The sequence below is a fragment of the Rhipicephalus sanguineus genome, chromosome 1 (genome assembly GCF_013339695.2).
Source record: "Rhipicephalus sanguineus isolate Rsan-2018 chromosome 1, BIME_Rsan_1.4, whole genome shotgun sequence".
In the NCBI taxonomy this organism is placed as follows: domain Eukaryota; kingdom Metazoa; phylum Arthropoda; class Arachnida; order Ixodida; family Ixodidae; genus Rhipicephalus; species Rhipicephalus sanguineus.
The window spans coordinates 311337195-311359037 of record NC_051176.1 but is presented as its reverse complement, the minus strand read 5'-3'; the positions used below and the strand labels follow the sequence as shown (position 1 = coordinate 311359037).

The window sequence follows — 21843 nt, the reverse complement described above, 5'->3', positions numbered from 1 at the left end:
ATGTCAGACACTTCCGTGCGGGCACTGGCGGTGTCATTTTCACTTGACGGTCACTAAAAGCACACACGATGCATACACACAACGCCACGGGTTCACACAGACCTCGCACAACACACGTGCACAAGTGCATTCCAAACACGGATGGAAAAAACCCAGGGAGCATGCCAAGGCATTGGCTCTGTACTGGTCACGTGACACCACCGGCGTAGCCAGCGGCGTAGCAGGGAGCAGCCAGCATGTTTACAAAGAGCGAGTGCCTCCGGCAGTCGCCTCCGTACCGGAGTAGGGCGCGGAGGAGGAGGGTAAGATCCGCGCCGTGGAGACTCTCACGCGGCAAAAAATCGGCGCCGCGGTGACTCCCAAGCCGTCTGCACTGGCGCGCTTTAGCCCGGCAACGCTAGCGCGAACATTGCTCGCTCAGCGCAGAAAAGGCAGCTTGGCGCGGGTCGTGGACAAAAAAAGCGCGCAGGCACTTTGGCGGCCTGGGCGGTCGCTCGCCCGCTCTTAGCGCCGCCGTGAATACGCATCCGCAACTTGTTACTTCGCATTAAGCAGAGCAAGCTATTGACATGCTTCGAGTAATCCGGTCTAAAATACACGCATTTGGGTCGGGACTACGTGACACTTCGATAAAAGCGATAATTCGAATAAAGCGACTTTGTTGTAACGAGGGTTTACTGTATATGAGAAGTGTCAGCACGTTCCCACCATTCGCGTTGCTCTTCTATGGGCGCGAAATTTCATATTGCTCCATACATCTGTTGCTAGGATCTCGTTTCGCAATGTCCAGAAACAGAACCAACAGACATTTTAGCGGAATGCGTGTAGTTATTACTAAATATTGCCTTAATTACATGCCGTGCGCCGCTTGAAACGAGCTACCAGCAGCGTTTCTGGAACAGACGACGTATGAATTGCCGAAACACTTGATCGTCACCGAAATAATGTAATCTACCTTCCTTGAAGAAGACCAGGATCGTGTCGTGGGCTTATTCAGGCAGTCTGCAACCGTTTTTTGGGCGAGACTGCCCCCATTCTTAGTTTTTCCATTACATGACACCTGGATTATAGAACGGTTTTATGTCGTATAATCGGGATTCCACTGTACTGAGCATAAGAGGCAAGAAATGCTACACAGCAAAAACTAGTAGTTGTACTACTGATGCAACTGGGGTCTTTAAAGGGACCCTACAACACTTTTTCAGCATGGTCACAAAACGCTGCCCATCAGTAGTTGAGGCTCCCGAGAACACGCGAGCCAAATATTTTAGCACAGCACGCTGCCTGGGATTTACAATAAATTCTCAAAGACAGCTAAAAAGCGCTTCTTCTTCTTTCGACAAAAATGATGCTTACGGCATCAGCGCCACTGGCCACACCATTGGCTGATTTGAACATGGCGCGCTCGGTATTTACTGCGGCCACCGCAAGAGGCTGTCACATGCCTGCGCGCGATCACATTGAAAGTATGCCGCGCGTTCAAAGAAAAAAGTGCTCAAGGTCACGAGGCGCGCGTGACGTGCTTAGCTTCCTGCTTAGCTTCCAGCGCTTTTGTCAGGACGAGAGAAAGCAATTACAGTGTGCGACAAATCTTTGTAACCGTACTGGACGGATTCCAAAAATGTTTGCGGTGGTCGATTTGTGAGAAAATAAGCTCTTTCAGTGGAGCCATTCCATGGCTACTTGGAAAAGTGTTGCAAGGCCCCTTTAAGGTTGCCTTAACTGGCTCTGCCAACAAACTGAAACTTGACTGAATAAGCAAATCAATTTGATTGGCACCAGCACCTCTGAAAGACTGCCCACTCTCCTAGTGTGGCTGGGATACACTCGAACCATAACCAATCCTCCCAAAAAAACAATCCCAAACCCCAAAGGAAAAAAAAAAACAGTAACAAAGGAAAGCGGTTCTGAAGGGACCCCACAGCTTTCCAAAAAGAGCCACAGTGGCATAAGGGGAGTGTGTGTGTGCGTTGGCACCTTTAGGCCTCCCGCATTCTTCCTTGTACACGGCCGTGTGCAGATTCCATTTCACCTTGAGAAGGCGCTGTTTAGGCAGTCTGCACATGAACATATGTGGTAAGGCCTAGCCCTCCTCATTTACAGGGCGCTCAAAAAAATTCCTCGCCTCATCGAGGTTTCCATGTCCACATCTTTCTATTCATCGCCACTCCTCCACAGACAATCCCATCAATCAGTTTTCTAGCGCGACGATCGCCTGAAGGACCAACCGGCTTAAACTGTCGCTCTAGTATAGTTCCCTTTGATGCAAGTACACCAACTGTAGGTGCACAACATGAGCGCCAGCGCATGATTTGCCAGCTCGGAACAGTGCTCATCTCCCTCATCATAGTCCACGAGACCCATGTAGTTTGACACTCTTCTCACTAGGATTTCGTCAAAAAGGAGCATGTCTCTCGAACTCCGTTTTCGAATCCAGTTTTGCTTTTAACGCTTCGAAAAACTCGGCAAAGCAAAACCGCATTGCATTCCCTTCCCGATTGTTTTCACACTGGGCAGAGGTTGTTTTCGCACAGAAATATGTAGCCGGATAACGTCTGAATGTGTAGAAGAAGACCGAGCAGCAACCACTCTTGATGGTAACGCATTCCTGGCTTCGACACAGTCTTTGCAGCTTTCGCACATTCCTTCAGCAGCAGTCTCTGGAAAAGATGCCTTCGCATCAAGTCATCCAAACTCTGTTCTCTCAATTATTTTTTGCATTTCACGAGGTCAGCTTCGAGCTTCTTTTCTTGCGAGAAGTCTTTTATTCTTAGAGCGATAGCAGGCAATATAAAGACTTCGCAAGGCCTCAATTTTGTTTTTTTTTGATGGACTCAACGGGAGTCATATTCATGTCGTCTGCCTGCACTTTTCCTTTCGAATTCGGTGGACCCGTAGCGTGTTGGAAAACGTCTCGCACGCGATCTTTTGGGCCATCAAGGAGAATGGCCAAGGGCATCCGCAGAACTTTTTGCAGGGGGGTGCATCCGCAAAAGGGCGGGGAGGGGAGGGAGGGGGCATTTAGCACTGCCAGCCTTTCTTTCACTGCCGTGACATGACAGGCAAGATTATAGTGTGTAACGTGCGAAATGGAATGGCAGTCCTGAAGGCCAGGACCTGAGTGTGCTAATCAAGCTGTGTAGCTTATTGCTACGGCATAAAAAAATGTTATCCGAAATTCCAAGGGGTTGCAGCCGCTCCCCCTTGCACCCTCCTCCGGACGCCATGAGAATGGCACACCTTCTATGCCGCCAAAATCCGGTCGCGTCGACTGAGCCACATTCTATTTTGATCCAAGAAAACTCTTCCTGTGTAGGACCGCCGCGACATACAAATTTCTTGTGGAAGACCTCGAGCATTTGCGTGACGTCAATAGCATGCTGGGTTCCTACGCAAGAGTTCACTATTGTGCTGCTGACCTCTCGCTGTAGCACGCACTCCGTCATCTTCACACCTTCTTTGCACATTGTGAACTTGAGGCCCTTATTTACAAAAATCGATGTTGTCAGTGATGCCTTCTTCAGCAGGGTGAAGCAGATGTTCGGAGCTCCTTCCACGACGTCTTGTCGGCTGGTCATGACGATTTCTCGTTGTCCTATCCAAGAGGCCCATCTGAGATGAATTAAGTTGCAAAGACTCCATTCGCATGCCCGTCACCAGAACTACCGGCACAGAGCGCAGTATCATGTATTCCAACCTCGCAGACGGCGGTGCTTATTTCTTCATAGTTCAATGCAGTGGACTCATGGGAAGAGGAGGTTACACAATCTCAATTTCCTCACCCTTGCAAGTAGCGGGCATGTTCGTACCTCGAGCCATCGAAGTATCTGTCCTGGTAACAACACTGGCCGTTTCAGTTTGTCCAGGAGAACTTCGCCATAATAGTGCCGCCTGCCTATACCACTATCCGAGAAGTGCTTCTAGCAAACGTAGTCACGAGACGTCAGCTCTCGGTCCTTTCTTGGTATGGCGCGAGCCCACGCTTCCAACCTCACTGGGTCGCTAGGAACTTTGAAGGTTCTGCTTGAAGGGTGCGTACTCACTGCTGCAGTTCGGTACAACACATTTCCACCCCATCCTGAAAAAGCACTGATCGAAATTTGCACTCTCCTTTGTCGCGGCGTGAAAAGCGCGCGCAAACATCGAGTGGCGCAACGTGGAGAGGCCACTGAGAGACAGAAAACCAGCAAATCACAAAGGTACAGCTTATTGGGAATGTTCCCTCCCAAGGCCACGAGCGAGGGGCACGTGCATGCGGCGGCACACGTCATCTGCTCAGGGGCCACTACTAGCAGTTCATTTCAAGCGCTGTACGGCTTATAATTCTGGCAGTATCATTTAGTAACTGCAGCTAAAATATCAGTCACATCTACCGATTGATGTTACAGACAAAAATCTTAGAAATTTTACAATGTACGAAGCGCTACCATGATTTTTATGCATCGCATCCATAGAGGAGCATGCAAAATATAGCGACACGCCGAAAGCATCATCTGTCGAGCTTTGGCGTAAACCGCATTCCTCTGTTACGCTATCGCGCCGCCCTCACGTGCTGGCGTGGCCTACAGATTCTCCTCCTCAAATACTTCTTTCTCCGCGGTTCGGGGTGTGGTCACATTGCAGTGACAGGCATGTCCTCGTTATACAAGCAAATATGGTACACCCTGCAGGCCACACATCCTCTGCCGCTGTGCTTACACCCCAGCAAAATGCATAAAGATAACAAGGTCGACAACTTGGTCTTGCTTGTTTCCACTGCTCTGAAAATCGACCAAAAAAGCAATTTTTTCATTTCATTAATAAAAATTAATACACACTCTGAGGAGCAAGACCGTGCATTGGCGAGCGCATAGGAGTACTCGTACCTATTTAAAAATGGCACCAAAAGTTGCGCCTCCTGACGGTTTGCAAGGGTTTGTTGACATGTTTTCTATCATTGTTTCTGCGTGTACGTATAAATATATTAATTTCCTGCCATAATGACAAGCTTTGGATGCAAATGGCCCCTCTAGGGATGGTCTTGTAGCGTAGCCATTGCTTTATCTTGCGAGCACTTTCCATGCGTGTTTTTAAAAGTGCGTTTTTCTCACGATCAGTTTATTGAAAATTATCCAAACTTGATGTACCTTTTCTAGAAAACTATCTGCCGATTGCGCTGAAATTTTTGCAGGTTATAGGGAACCAGTGCTGGAGTTTCCGCGGTGTGGGCAGCGCCGCTCTGGCGGTCAAAGCGCGCATACTCTAGCCGCTCCCGCGGACGAGAGTGGCGACTGGTTGAGGCGATGCGGGCGCGTATTGCCGAAACAAAACTAAAGGATGCTGGCGGTACTGTTGCACATTCAAGAGCCACAATACGTAGAAATGAGGGAGGACGTATCCTTCTATGTTTTTCCTTCTAAAACATTAGAATAGGAACGGATGCGGCGTTGCATCCGGGCAGTCAGGCGAGTACAGTATGTTCTGTTCTTGCTCTCCTGTCTAGTGGCGTCGGGCTGGTTTCTAAACCGGATTGCGCGTGTCTGCTAGATTGATTCGATAGTGAGGGCCACCAGTGGAAACAGGGGCCAACGAGCAGAATTTAACCGGTGTTTTGTCGTAAATATAACATACATATTATGCAGCATGTGGCATATGTAACAATCTTTTCATCTGACCACCACCAAGCTCCTTCTGATGCTACCGCGTGCAGTGAATACGATACGATAGGCAGGTTACTGATACGATAGACATTATTTGCAAACAGTTACGCAGAAGGAAAGCTGTCTGTCTACGAGATGCGTACGGGGGCACGTTCGCCGAAGCCGCTGAACTGTTATGAGAAATACGCACGTGATGGATGCCTCCATTGAACTTCGCTTGTGCTACAGAAAGAGTTGTTGTAATGAACAAAGCAGCAGACTACTTAAGCTTAGATTTCTGGAGTCAGCCGATGCGGTAAAGCTTCTTTGTGCATTGGCTGCCGCGGCGAAGTGACATCGCAATTTATGCCTCGCTAGAAAAGGGTCAAATGTCTTGGATTTTTACTTGCCGTTTAATTCGCCTAACGTACTGTGTTAGTTCTTTTGCTTGCCTTTGTCTGCTTAGAATAAACGTGTTTGATCAACCTCGACAACTGCTGGCGTTTTACGTGCCAAACAAGGTATGATTATGAGGCACGCCGAAGTGTGGGAATCAGGATTAATTTTGACCGCTTCGGGTTCTTTATTGTGCACCTAAATCTCAGTACGCGTGTGTTCTTGGTATTTCAACCCCATCGAAATGCGGCCACCGTGGCCGGGAATCTATCCCGCGCCCTCGAGCATAACAGCGGGACACCATACATGCTATGCTAGCACGGTGGTTTGCTTGATCAACGTCCGCGTGCATACATACCACGGGCTGGGCATACATACCACGGCAGAGAAACATTGACGCATCTACCACATGCCTCTTACTTTTTTTTTTACTGCAGTAGTGGGCAGCTGGTATCGACGCAGCACGTACTTATCAGTGGAGGCTTGTGAGCGTGCACTGGCTTGACAAAAGTCCCAGGACGCAACCAGAAAATGGTGACGACGGAGTCGCCACCATGGCACAGCACTGTCTCTTCAACGCCGTATGCACAAACGTAGTCTGCTTTGCAGGGCTTCTGTCTGTTTTCCTGTGCTTTCCTGAGGAAGTAACCTTGAGACAAAGTTTCTTTTTTCTAAACCATAGAGCAGTATTACTGGTGTAATGGCTGCTCGAGCTGTTCGCGCCAAAATGAAGCAGGGGAACGGCGCACGCGCGTGCGCTCACCGCGGTACAGTGCGGCCGGTCGTCTGAGCGTGAGCGGTATGGCCTCCGAGATTACCGGGCGGCACGGAGGCCATGCGAGCGGCTGAGTTATGTCGCGACTCCCCACCAGGCGCCCTTTTTCGGCGCGCCACCTATATAGCGCTGGTCTCCCATAACTTGAATCTCTTCCTAATACCAAGACTTATGATAAATTGTAAGCTATTAAGCCATTAAGGAAAAAGAAAGATTAACTGGAAAGTTCTACCTACGCCGCATGACAAGCGAGGACAATATTTTTTTTTCCTCCGAGATGAATGTAGCCACTCTTTCTTTTCGCTAGGGATTAATGCCATTAGTATGTGCAATAAGCATGCTAAATTTCACAGTCATACTGTTCTTTGTTTCTAAGAAAAGGTGCATTTTGTTTTACACCACCAGTCTAAAATTTGATACTCGAATACAAAAAGGTAAGGAAAAGCTACGATCTTTACACAAAGTGAAGGCCCTTTCTTATTGAACACGCAAAATTTCAAAACAAAATATGGGACAGCCCCTGAGATATAAAGCTGAAACCAAGACGACCCACTTACATACCTCCTCAAACGGAACGTACAGATAAAGCTTAAAGAAAAAAACAAACAGGTGGCTCCTATGACGACTGTTGGAATGTGTGCCCGACATACCTTGCCTTTGGAAGTGTGTGCAGGGGGAGGGAAGGGGTCCAACTATACTTGAAATAAAAACAGGGCAAAAAACAAAGTCCTTCTTTTACTGGTCCTCTGTGCTGTTTTTATTTCAGGCCAACTTTTTGTCAACAGTAATGGGCACTTTTCTGAAAACTGCCTGCTCTGGACATTGTGGTGATTACCTAAAGCAGGCAGCATGCTTTAACAAAGTGTGCTTACGTAGTTCACAGCCAGCGGCCCCGTGTGCAGGCCATCAGGCGAGTCACCTGGGTAGCCCTCCGAGATGAGCCGAATGGAGCTCCAGACCTCCACGCTGCTGTGCCGCCTGCATTGGGGGTATAGCAACCCTGCTCAGTATAGAAACCAACAATACACTAATCCAGTAGAACACTGCTATTACATTTTGCCAGCTACTACCTTATCCCAGTATGGCTGCCATAGGATGCAATGTGATGGGAGCCCCACTGTGCAGACATGACAACTCGTTGATACAAGTGGCCATGGAGAGTGGTCATGTCGAATTTTCACGTAGTTTAGCCTAGCTACGGGATTTCAACTACACACTATGTAGACAGTATCCATGGCGCGTTTTCAGCTTATGCCAGCAAAAGCATGGCCTTGACAGATAAGCATCAGAAATGCACGGAGGCGTGATGATGGCAGGCAGCAGACGCGCCAGTGCCACTTAATCGCTGACGACACTATCACGATAAACATCTTGAGTTAACTGCTCGGTAGTGCATGTGGCCTGAGACACCGTATTGTACGCTTTTAAAGGGGCCCTCTAACACTCTTCAATCCCCCATTTTTTACTCGTGGATTGCGTAGACTGAAGTACGGACAAACTAGTGCAGCAAGAACGGCAGCGATAGCGGCACGCTGTACGAAATTATTCAATTTAGAAAATTCAAAATACAAGAAAAAAATGCCTACCCTCAACTCCATTTTCGCGGTGTCACGTGACCACATTTCATTCTCTGCTGTGACGTCGGATGGAGCTCCAATGAAATGGGTTGAAAGCTCTTACGTAGGGGAAGCTCGCACATCATTGTTGCCTGTTCAGTCGAATGTACAGTATAGACCGCTTATAACGTATGTCGCCGGAGTCGCGAATATCCGCACTATAAGCGGTACCGCACTATAACCAAAACAACCTTTTTCAAAGGCTGCACTTGCGCAAAACGTGTTGAGCATGTAGCCTGGCGTGTCCGATAATCAACATATGCGATTTGGGGCGCTTACAACCACTTATAACTCCGAATGTTCAAAAAATAACCGCCAAAGACCCACATTGCCAACGAAATGAACACGGGGAAAAAAGCAAACAAAACAAAGTGCCATCGTGGAAATTCGCCGACTACGTTTCAGGCCACCTCGAGGTATGCACATTACACAGAAACCATGTCGAATCGCGACCGAAATTTCACGTGCTGAGCGCGGTACCGATCGTTCGATTTCACGGGCGCGCACGCGATGTCCAAGACATTGCAATCGAATCCGGAACCACCATTCGAGAGTTGCTTGTGCCAACCATGCCCTCGTTTTCATTAACGATATGATTCCCTTCAATTCAAGTGCAGCCATCGCAAAAAGTTTCGTTAATTCCGCACCAAACCGCAACTTTTATCGCCCGCGACCGCTACCGAAAAGCAACCAACGCTGATTAGGCCTAGCCTGCGGTTTAGCATGTTGTCGCGGGAAGTTTGTCCAAGACAACATGAAGGTCGGACATCGAAAAGATCGCACTCAAGCACTAACCCAAGAACAGCGCGCGTGATACGAAGTTTGTGTTCGCGGCCGGGAGATCAACGGCGACAAAAGCCGCCAAGCTCGTTTAAGTCCGCGCACTGGCAGAAAAGGCGAAAGCTCACGTCATGAAGCCGCAAAACTTTTCAATTTGCGGACGAGGTAGCAAACGCGATATCTGTAGCGGTAGCAAGTGTGATAACGACGACACTTTTCCTGACAGGAAACTTGCTTTAAAGCGCACATGATGAGGACGCGATCGTACGTTCCACGCGGAACGCTCTGCCGGCAAAAGGCCGCGGAGCCTTGCCGCCGCCGGTACAAAGGCTACTCCGTCGCCTAGGCAACCACCATCCTTCCCCACTCGGCGAGCCCGCACAGCGCTGCCGCGGTCTTTTTCCTCCCTCCGCCCCTCGTTCGTTCACTGTGCGTGCTCTCGAACTTCGTAAAGACCTCATCGCTCCCTCCCCAGCGGCGTACGTCCTTTGAGAACCGCACTGGCTACTGCGTTTTTTGTCAGAAATATTTTCCCGCAACCGCATTACAAACGGTATTTCATCTTGGGGGACTGCACAATAAGCGGTATGCGTATACATGCGGTTCTATGGGAGGGTAAACGGGAGTCGAAAAAGACCGCATTATAACCGGTCCTGCACTATATGTGGTTACGTTATAAGTGGTCGGCACTGCATTGATGACGCTGTTGCTATAGCAACAAGCAGCGTGGTGCCTGATCACGCCGTTTTGTTTACACGGTCGAACAGCTGGGTGAGGCTGGTAGAAATGAGCTTCCCAGACTTGAGAGAACCTGCCTCCTTCATTTTCCTGTGCTGCCCTCTGCCATTTTGGTAGGGGTTTGGTAGGGGCCGGAACAACCGGTATTGCCAGAAGCAAAGCCTCCGAGATGATGAGACGTTTTGCGACTTTTCTGCTAGGGAAGAGCACATGCACGGGGGCACCGTGAAAAAGGCGGAAAAAAAAAGGCGCTTTTGCTTCGAAACGAGGCTTTGCACGTCGTTCCTTACAACGACGCTCCAAGGCAGCAATCAAACTCCTCGGACTCGCATTCGACAGCAGCGAGAGGTGTTGACGACGACCGTACGGCATCGCTGTCACCGCCTGGAAGCCCACCCCCGGACGGTGATGCAGCTGGCTGGATACAGAGGCGAAATGAAAGCCGCTTTGTAGTGGTGGCTGTAGTGATCTTCGTTTTTGCGATGGCGTCTGTTTGAGGACCAATGAAAAGCTCAGAAAAGAAAAATTAGGCTCAGTAATAATCTAAATTTTGATGCTACGCCACGATGGCTTCTAACGTTACATTCGTCCTCTGATAGGCTGCGCCAATCTTGGTCATTTCCGCCCACATAGTACTGGCGAGCGCCAATATGCGCCGATGTGGTCGGCAGCGATGTGGTGACTTTATTGCATGATTAAAATACTAACTAATTTGATATCGGTGCTTAGACTAAAATTATCCCCAGCCATCGGTTTACGCAAAACACAAACAAAAAATAGGTGCTTCAAAAGTGTTCTTAATAGACCTTTCTCAAGCACACAAGCATCACCATCGGTTGCGCTCATAGGAAAGGTGTTTACACCGCAGCAGCCACCGCGATGAGCGCCTCATGCTTTAGCTTTCTGCCTACGCACTTCTCAGATCAAGTGAATTTGACAAGGTGAAACATATTACTGAATAATTTAATCATGAACTTCTGTGTTTAGATGCGATGGCCTCTTCATGATTTCCATCTGTCTAGCGTTTCTGTGTGCCACTGTTGGACCAGCTGAGCAGTTCCAAAGTGTCATTTTTAGTGCCAATATGTCCTATGGCGTAAATTAAATGAAAAAGACACAACTCAGTTTTATAGATCAAGTCTAGCAGCTATCAATGCAATAGGTGGATAGCAAAATCGTGGCTCTCGCAAAGGATTGTGGGCTACAGCGCCTGTCTGCATCGACTTCCGGTTCGAGACGTCATGCCGCCGAACAGGCACTGTTCTAGTGCTGTCGTTTTCTGTGTGTTCCATCTAGACGTCGCGGTACCCTTTTCTCACAAATTACTGCACAATACTTTGGACTGCTGTGCAGCTTAGTTGAAAAACAAATTCAATCACTACGAAGTTGTTGTAAAGGTGTGACACGTCATTTCTTCATTCAAGTGGCATGCACCTCCAGACATATGCATGTTGTTTAGCAGCTAAGGGTGTTGACCTGTGAGGATTTGTTGCACAGTGTCATGAAATATCCGCCCAATCTATTTTCATGTGGCAAACTCGTAAAAGTATTTACTTACTTTTGTGTGGCAAAGATACCACCTCGGGTTCGATATAGTGAATGGAAATAGTGAAATGTTTCTTACTCTAAAAGTGAACAAATAGCTCTCGCAGTTTTCTGGTTTTTCTTTTGGGCCTCTGAATCTTCCTTTATGTGAGATGTCGTCCTCTCGCGCACTCGGGCACTGTGTTTCAATGCATGTGAAATCCTGCGCATCAACATACATTTGTCTTTCAAGTTCCACTGAACGGTATTGGCACTTCCCACTTGCAAGTCTTTAAAATACTAGAGACGGCATACCATGCAACTCGTTGCTTCAAAAGCGACTTCGATCGTTTTACGTCCTGCGATACCAGTAACTGAGAGGCCGTTTTGTTCCGTTGGCCTTTTTACGCGCTCAGCAATATTTATAAATTTGACAAAAAGCAATGCAGTATATGCATTACAAGTGTACTGCATCGGCATACTCGATCGGGCAAAGTAGGCATGTTGACATTTGGCACCATGTGTTCATGTGTGAGCGACTCTGAGATAGACATCGTTTGTGCTCGAAAATACAAAATCAACCTAATTCTTCAGAATATTACTGCTTATTTTAAAGCATAACCGTATACATACACTCACATGCTGCGCTCGAGACCCACCTCTCACCGTTCCTCATGTTTGCCCATTTCTACTTCTCGCTTCGTTCTCTAAACTGCGAAATATCTCCTAACCATTCGCAAAATAATTCAAGAACACAACACTAGACAACTGGCAACAAACGAGTCGCAGAAGTGCACGTGTTTCCTTCCCGATTACACTCAACAGCAGGCACCTTGAAGCAGCGAAGAGATAGGCCTCGAACCGGAAGTACCATAGCCATCCACATATTAGTGGCACTGTCATGAATCAATGTCTGCAGACACTGTCGACGAGCACAAGGTGAGCTTCTGAGATTTAGTAAAATTAGATACACTGATTAGACCAAGGGTCTCAAACATGCAGGCCACACGCAGCCCGGCCAGCACATTTTTGTTTTAGTAGTTATGTTCATGGGCTATGTGCTGGACACTTTTTTCGTGAGGCACCCCATGTGATCACCATGTGTTAAACCATAACTGTGGAACTCTATATATATTCCAGATTTCAGTCATTCTCGAAAATCAGTATCGCTGTTTCTCAAAACCAGACGTCAAATCCCCTTCAGAAATGACCCATATATGAGATATGGGAGAGACCCTCTTTCAAATGGCAACGTCGACTTCTTTTGTTCCCTATTTCCCCTCCCCCCCGCTCTGGCCTTATTCACCGTCCTGGACCTTGTGTGACACAATTTTGTGACTGCGGCCCGCTAGCTGGGGTGAGTGAGTGTGAGACCCCTGGATTAGACAATGTGCGCGTCGCTCGCACTATAGGTAACAAACGATTCTATCACCTTTCGTTGGAACAAACTGCAGGTGTTGCATTTCACAAATGCTGGTTGTGTGTGGATATGTATAGTGATGAGCAATACAAGATGGAACACTGAAATCATCTTTTAAAGGTCATAGTGGCTAAACGCAGCTGGTAAGTGCCAAAGTGTTCATGACACTAAGGCCCATATTCACAAACTCACTTTATCCTCATCTCTCATTTTCTTTATCATTTTTATGCCCTTCATACACAAATATGAAGCCAGTACTCACAAATGAACCTCTACTGCCCTGGTTACTGTTTTTATGCACTTAAGGGAACAAAAACGGTAAGAAACCTGAGATAATGATAAGGTGTGTATACAGGCCTGAATGCTGAAGGTATCTCGGGCCATTCAATACGTCCAATTCATATCAGTACAAGTAATCGTTGAATCAACATGAATCCAGTGTTCCAGCTCGTATTGCTCATGAGAGCATGTCTATCGGCACGCAATCACACACATGCCGCTTAACTGCCACATCATCCACTCGGTAATACCTACACGGCGTTATTACTTTCACATTTCATGCGTAGATGGGTTGATACACATGTAGTATTTGCAATGTAAGAGTAGCAAGAAGCAGCGACGCCTTCGTGCAGGTGACCGAACAGCCTTTTCTCATAGTGCTCCCGCAGAATGCTCTGACCACCCAAACGCACCACGCCGTTCTTCAGGCTGCCTCTGTGTGAGAACACTAAGCGCACAGCACAAACGCGTTGCCTTCAGGAAAGAAAGCAGCTCACTATCATGGCGGTCATGAGTGGAGTAGGCATGGCAAACGCGTGCGTGCGGTACAGCAATGGCATGAGCTTAGTAGGCAAAATGCTGGACCAAACTAGGAATCATCATTCCACGCAGCAGCAAATGCCACTTTCGATGAAGCAGCGGAAATTTTCGTACAGTGGCACATTGTATATGAGCCCATGCTTCGGGGAGAGCTGCCTGCCGCTTCCTTTGTGTTCCGCACCACAGTTTCAAAGACTCAGTGTGGCAGGTACCGAACGAGTCTGAGCAACCACCGGCCGATAAGCATGCTTCCAGAGCTATTGTGGCGATTGGACTGCCGGAGCGGCTTTGGTTTTTCAGACGGCCCAATTTTTTTGGACGATATGGCAGTCCCTGGGAAGTCTGAAAAATCAAATGCTAACTGTATTGTCAAGTTATGTGAAGCCTTGACCAAGGCCTCTGTGGAAATGGCCAGGATGTATGTGTTGAGCTGCACGCTGGTAAGCTTGGCCAACACCCTCTAGACTAGCTAAGGCCTCTCCATATCCTCCTCTCCCTAGCGCCTACGTCACCACACTACAACGGAGCGGCTTCGTCAGCGCTTTCGGGAAACGGGAGACAGGCCCGCCCTACTGAGCCCAACCTGTTCCGAACAGTTCCGTGGAGTTTGAGCTGCTGCGCATGTGCGAAATAAATAGAGCAAGCCCAAGAGTCGAATTTGCGGAAATGCCCAGAAACGTTTTTATTGAAATTTCACTGCAAAATCAATGCATTATTTTGTAGAGCACTTGTGTAGCTGAATATCTGCAATTTTTAATAAACGTCTCCTTTACACCCAACACAGCTCGTGTGTGATTGTGTAGTTACAAGACAACGCTGAAGTAAAACAGAAATCACTTGGCTGTAAATGTTTCGTAAGAGGAAGCTCTGGGAATATTTCAAGGTGTCAAACTGCAATGGAAAATCAAGCTCCAGAAGTTGTGCTGACATTTAAGAAAGTTACATTTCATCCATGAATATAGTTCCCTAAGCATTACTGCAACAAAGAGACTGCTCCCGCCTTTTCATCAAGTTATTCTTATTAGTTGATTTCACACAACATTTAATCAATTGCTTACCGTTTCTGGTCATATATGCCTTAGCTGGTCTAGAAAGTGTTGGCCATATTCAGAAATGTAAAAAATACTGTAGAATCCATACCTCTAAAGTAGTCTAAGAACTTCGGAAATTACACATGTATAGCTTGCGGACAGGAACAGAAAACCGCCATAAAGAAGAAGTATCAAGAAAGTTTATTCCCGACGTAATAGTTGGCGAGAAGCAGCACTTAAACGTGCTTGCATTTAACAGGTTTGTATCAATATATATATAACAGCACAAGTATTTAAAAAAAGTTATTACATGGTACAATGGAAGAAATATGTAGTGACAAGAACGGACATCACTGTTTAGTACAGGTCAGACATAAAATAGTCGCGCATCTCGTTTTTACGAATATTGTTAAAATTGACACCCTGCTTCTGATAATTGTTTATAAGATACAGTACATTGAGAGCGCCCGTCATAGTGTGAGGACGTCACCGAGAAGTGGACAGGCCTTAGCTAGTCTAGAGGGTGCTGGCTTGGCACGTAGCACAAGCCTTGACGGTGTTAGCGATGTCACCATCAATTCCCGGCCACCAGACGTGGCTTCTGGCGATAGACTTGCTTATCTTGATGCCAGGATGACTAGCATGAAGAAGATTCAGGAACTTGGCTTTTAGAGATTTTGGAATAACAACTCTGGAACCCCACAGCAAGCAACCTTCATGGAGGTTTAGTTCACCGCTCCTTGCTGCTATGGATTGCCCTCTGGTCCGAATAGAAGCTTTTCTCCTCGCAGGACAGCAAGAACTACGTGACTCAGGAGTGGATCATTTTTTTGTAGCCTATGCTACAACAGCTGGTGACAATAGTCCTGGATACGCTTGTTCAAGCATGAAAATGTCAGCAGGTACAGGCAGATCAATGCTGTTTTTTGGCAACGGCAACCTACTGAAAGTATCAGCATGTCCCAAGTCCCGGCCAGGCTTGTACATGAGCTTGTATTTGTATGCAGAGAAAGTTTCAGTGCCTATCTGACAAGTCTAATGAAGCTTGCAGTGGAACTGGCTTGTCAGCGCTCAACAATCCCAGCAGTGGCATTTTGACCTGCATAAGCAGTGAAAGGAAAGCCCCACGGGTACTGGTGGAGCTTTTCAACACCAAAGACGAAGGCCAATGCCTCTTTGTCGATTTGGCTGTAGTTTTGCTCTGCACGAGAAAAACTTCTAGAGGCAAAGGCACTGGGCAGTTCTTGACCATAAGCGTCTCAATGTGAGGTTACTCTGAGGGTGTTCCAAATCAATGAGGCCTGTGACAAGAATGTAATCAAAATATACTGCAACATGCGGCAGTCCTCAAAGAAGGTTCTCCATCTCCCTTTGGAACAAGGCTGGTGCCAATGAAAAGCTAAAAAGAAGACGTGTGTACTGAAATAGTTGTGGAAAGAGTAACGTACTTACTAGACTCTTCAACAAGGACTACTTGTTGGTAGGCATCTCTCATATCCAGTTTCGTGAAATTTTCTCCTCCCGAAAGCACAGCCCACAAGTCCCCAATTCTCGGAATTGAGTGCTTTTCCAGCACACGCACTGGGTTGACAGTTATCTTGAACACAAATTCTGACACCCCCATCCTTCTTATCCACTGCAACAGTTGGAGCAGCCCAAGCTGAAGAGGCAACTGGCTCCAGAATGCCCTCTCTCTGTAGGTGGGGAAGCTCTTGCAACACACCCTCCTACAGGGCAAAGGGTGTGGCTTGAAGAACTTGTAAGCCACATCTTGCTGAACATGAATTGTGGCTTTTGAGCCCTTGAAAGTACCAAGGCTCTCTTCAAAGACCTCAGGAAACGCTTTAAAATACTTTACATTAGAAACACTATGAGCATCTGCTTTCCGGACAGCAATGTCAATGCCCAGCTCTCGAATCCAATTTGGACCTAGAAGTGTTGGCGAACCTTCCCCAGTCAGGAATAGCAGTAGGACAGCTTTTCTGTCACGTAACTGCACTGACACATCTGCTTTGCCTTGAACTGGCGTGAGCTCACCTGAGTTGCTTCACAGGAAAACATCAGATGGCATAAGTCACCGACGGTAGCAGCTCCTGAAGACATTTTTTTCCAATGACATAAACTCTTGCACCGGTGTCAAGCTCCATACGCAGCGGCTTGCCACAAACGCTGACGGTCACGGTGAAAGGCGGCGAATGCGTAATGGTCTCAAGTGGCCAAACGTCAAACCATATCGGCAGGTGCGTTATTGTCGACAGTGTTTACTTGGTGTGTGCCACTTGAAGTTTTGCAAGCTGGAGGCGTGGAACCATGTAGTTTTGCAGACTTACCATTCTGCGATGAACCATTTCTTTTCTTCGAGTTGTACACTCGAGCAATATGTCCCGGCAGAAATTGCACGTAGTGCTGGTATGCTTGCACTCGGTCGCGAGGTGTTCCTCCACACAGCAGTAGCATGAGACATGCGCCTTCGACACTACAACCTTCTGTTGGAGCTGGCAATCTTACCAGCATCTTTCTTCGCAGCTTCCATTGCAAGTGCAGCTTTCACAGCGTCTTCATACGTCGTCATCATCAGCCTGACTATGCCCACTGCAGGGCAAAGACCTTCCACCAATCAACCCGGTCCTGTGCTTACTGCTGCCATGTTATACCTGCAAACTTCTTAATCTCATCTGCCCACTTAACTTTCTGTCTCCCCCTCGTGCATTTGCCTTCTCTTGGAATCCAATCAGTTACTCTTCAATGGACCCTGCAACACTTTTTCAGCATGGTCAGAAAATTCTGCCGATCAGTAGTCGAGGCTCCCGAGAACATGCGAGCCAAACATGCCTCACAGGTGTTTAACGGATACCACGGTTCTCCGCAGAATGATGTAAAATTGCACAGTGGCTGCTTCCCTACTTCACAAAAATTATGATGATTTATAGCGCATTGTGTTCCTCGCAAGTGCACTTCTACTGGTTACCAAGGAAGCCAATAAGGCTCCTATGATCCATTTCCTCAGGGTCTCAATAAAGTTAATTCCCTCTCTCTCTCTCCTTTCTCACATTAACATTCGTTATAATGCGTGGTAGGAGAGTTAAATAACAACCGGGCGTCACACAATGTGAATTACGTAACTAGTGGGTCATTTAAAGCTTCCAACCCATTACAAGATACTCAGTCATAATTCTTCATCGTCATCAGCCGTCGCATCAAGAAAGTGCACATCATACCTTACAGATGGTACCTCGCTTCTCCGCAGAAATACGAATAATGTCGTGGTGGGTGCTTCCCAACTTCACAAAAATTATTATTTGTGGCGTAGTGGGTACGCTGCTAGTGTACTTGTATTAGTAGCCCCAAGAGAGTTTATAACGGGCTCTAGAAATGCCGCTCTTCCAACTTTCGCTGTGACTGTGCTGCGCTTTCCACACAGGCCTGGCATTTTTTATTTATTTCATTTTTTTCTTATTTCGTGCTATAGTGGTTACGGGCACCGCCGGCGGCGGCGGCGGACAGCTGCCCCACTGACGTTGTGATCTGATAAGAGCTTTCAATGTAAAATCAGGCTTCACTACATTTCAAAAGAAATCAACCGGAAAAATTCCAGAGCGGAGTAAGAACATGGCTGACAAGGACTGTTATTTGTAAAAATTTGTAAACGAGCGTAAACAAGAGCTGCAGCAAGCTCGTCAATTAGTCTGCTTTCATATCTTTTCTTTTGCTGTGTTTACTTTTAAGGGCGCGTGTTTCGTGTGGTTAGTTTCGCGATTGTCAGCATTATGCGTAAACAAGAGCTGTAGCAAGTTTGTCAACTAGTCTACTTTTGTATCTTTTGTTTTGCTTAGTTCTTAAGGGTGCGTGTTTCATACGGTTAGTTTCGCGATTGTCTGCATTATGATGCAACTTAAAGTTCTTGTGGGATTTGTGGCTTTTTGATTCACGTATAAACCATATTATGCTTCTTTTTTCTTTTGAAATTGTATAAAAGCCAGGGCTGAATAAAATGTTATGTACCACTGATTGGCTCCACCATGTGCTTCATTTCGGGAATGCTGCAAGCGAATTCTACTGTTATCAGGCATGCTTCAGCACATGTATTATGGCGTAAGAAACTGCCTTCTTCAATCTTGCAGGACAAAAAAATTGGGCCAAATAAGTGAGACTAACTGTCCCGTTCTCATGCTGAAATGCCCCCGCGGTAGCTCACAATTGCGCTGCCCGCACTCAAGCTGCACTCCCTCTTGCCTGGAGCAAGATGGCTGCCAACCGGTTTCCCAGGCTTCACCCGATCGCGTGGGCGCGTATAGGCGACCTCCACTTCAGAAGTTTTTTTTCCAACCTCCTTGGTGCACAATGTCTTAGGAGAACACGTCATTCGAATTCAAGTCAGCAAAAATTTAGTCCCTCGCGGGAAATGTGTGTACTGTATGACAGATAATGATGTGGCAAATAAATTAGGGAATGCATTTCCAGTTTTATATCTCAAGAACAGCTGATATGAGGTCTAGAATCCGGATGAGAGGTTTCGTTTATAAACACAGCCTGCCGTATAAGTGTTGAGCTCTCGAAACACCACTACTGCTTCTTCTCGTGCCTCTTAACTCTTTTTCGTTTCTCTGTGCTTTGGCTTTAGGAAAACGCATTTCATAGTTTATTGGTTTCAGCACTCCAGTCACATTTGCAGCATCGTTAAAGGCTGTGTAATTTCAATGTTCAGCCCTACCAGATGGCAAAAGAAAGCATAGGACCAAACAAAATCGCCTTCAAAAGGAAAGGCAAGTTGGTAGTTATGGTTGTTGTACATAGTTCAGAGCATTATCCCATTATATACAGGTCAGGGACACCCCTAGTTAGGTTGGAGGCTCTCATCAGCTGCAACTATGCCCTGACCTGACAGATGAGAGTACAGTCAAACACGGATATATCGAACTCGAAGGGGATCGCGAATTAGTTCGATATATGAAAAATTCGATATAAAAAAATACAGGCCCCGAGACCTTACCAGTGGCGGACAATCACCTACAATCGGCGCATTCAAGAATGACAACTAATTTCGCACACACTAAGCAACAGAATGTTTTATTTACGTAAATAAAAAAATCGCTTATCTTGGCCTGCTTCTTCGTCTTTGAAGTGAGTTGGACGCTGGCCTCGATCTTATCGAGGTTGTCCAGGTGCGACAGCCCGGTTCCCTCCATGTCGCTGCAAAAACTGCGAATCAAGCCGAACGCTGCCGCCACTTCAGCGGCGGAGTACGCGTGTGTAGCCGCCACCTCGTCCAGGCGATCTTCGTCGCCACTTGAGCTGTCGGCCTGGGCATCCTGGGTGCCTGCGACGACAGCTACAATGTCCTCGTCCGCGAGGCTCGCAACAGCCTGAACATTGCGGTCCGCTTCCAAAAAATCGTTCACAGACACTTCGGGTGGAACGGCAGCCGGGAAGAGGGATGAAAACTCGCGAAACGCATCGTCTATGCGCTCGTCGTCACTGTCTTCATCGGTTTCCGCAAGTTCCGCCGTCACGAAGCCTGCCTTCCGGAAGCAGTTGACCACTGTGTCCGTCTTCATGTCTCGCCAGGCGCCCGTCACCATTCGAAATGGCACCAAGCAGGTAAACCTTCAGCTCGGTGCCCATGCAGAGGTTGACCAGTAGCCTATCAAGGAGTCGCCTCCTGTAGCCCACCTTGAAGCACTTGATGATGCCCTGGTTGAGCAGTTGCAGCTTTGCTGTCGTGTTGGCCGGCAGAAACTTCAGCTCGATGTTTTTGAGCTCACAGGTAAGCACGCACACAAAAGAGGAATGCGGTGGTATGCGACAACTCACGGAAGTGAACTTTGCCAAAAAGTGCTCGCGATCAGTCGCAATGGCGGCGATGGCTACCCGGCTACCTGCAAGGGCAGCAGCGATGTACGAAAGGCGCGAGCTGCGGTTGGCTGAGCAAATACGAAAGGCACGGGTTGTGGTTGGCTGATCAAAACTCACTAAACAGCAACAAAAAAAAAAGAAAGAAAAGGCGAAAGGAGGAGGGCGCCAGCTCCTTCCTTCCTTCTCCGAAAAAAAAAAAAAGGAGAAAGGAGGAGGCCACCGGCTCCTTCGTTCCTGCTCTCCGAGCCAACGGTAATGCCGAGAAAGCATGAGAAAGAGAGAGAAAGAAAAAAAAGAAAGAAAGAAGACGTTCCGCAAGTTGTAGAACGCGCCAAACATGAGTACTAAAGTCCCTAAATATTTCCCTGTTCTTTCTTAAGTACCGACAACCATTGATGCGCCGGCGACGAATCTCATTGGCTAACGCTCGTTTTCGGTAGCCATGTTCTTCCTAACACTTTTCCAGCACCTGGTGAACGCCTTCCCCATTCACTAATGACAGGGGGTTGACGGGAGGAGAAAGGCGCGTCGCGGTAGCATATTGTCCATTGAAAGATGCGTGGATAATGTACTTAGACGCACATGGCTTTGTAAATCTTCCAAGTTAGGAAGAAAATGGCGTCGGACGCCAGCTGCGCGTGAGAGAGGACCGTGAAAGGAGGCAGTTGTCGGTACTTAAGTAAAAAGGAAAAATCTAGGGACTTTAATGAGTACCATCCAAGCTCTCGCGCCCTCACGTTTTTCGAGCGTTTGGGGTGTCGACTGAGACGCGGTGCCGTAAAGGTCGCGGGGCGCAGCAAGTGCCGAAGTGCACCTTCCAGCTTGCGCGGCGTTCGGTATGGGAGACCCAGCGCGGATCGGTGGCGCGCCGAAAAAGGGCACCTGTGGGGAGTCGCGACATAACTCAGCCGCTCGCATGGCCTCCGCACCGCCGGCTAATCTCGGAGGCCATGCCGCTCGCGCTCAGACGACCGGCCGGACCGTACCACGGTGACTGCACGCGCGCGTGCGCCATTCCCGTGCTTCATTTTGGCGCGAACAGCTCGAGCAGCCATTGAGCTAGTGATACTGCTCTATGGTTTAGAAAAAAAAATGTTGCAATGGCTTAGCTCGGCTATGCCCGGATAACATAGCGTTAGCAAAGGTTCAGCTGATGGTTCTTAGCTTTCCTGATTGTCTAGGATTAGCTTGATTATCATGCTTACTGCTGCTGCAATGACACACACATGGTACATATTATGTGCACATGTATATTTATTTTGCCAGGCAACTG

At 47.6% G+C, this 21843-nt stretch overlaps 1 protein-coding gene across 1 annotated transcript in view; it reads right to left on the bottom strand.

The window, feature by feature from the left end:
- LOC119383519 (N-acetylneuraminate 9-O-acetyltransferase) overlaps positions 1 to 21843 on the bottom strand; it is an 82792-nt gene that overhangs the window by 32307 nt on the left and 28642 nt on the right. The window contains exons 2-4 of the mRNA XM_049413119.1: positions 20309 to 20593; positions 15846 to 15918; positions 7662 to 7767 (exon numbers count right to left, since the gene is read on the bottom strand). Of these exons, the coding sequence (XP_049269076.1) occupies positions 7662 to 7767; positions 15846 to 15918; positions 20309 to 20593 (464 nt within the window). The remainder of the gene's footprint in view (positions 1 to 7661; positions 7768 to 15845; positions 15919 to 20308; positions 20594 to 21843) is intronic.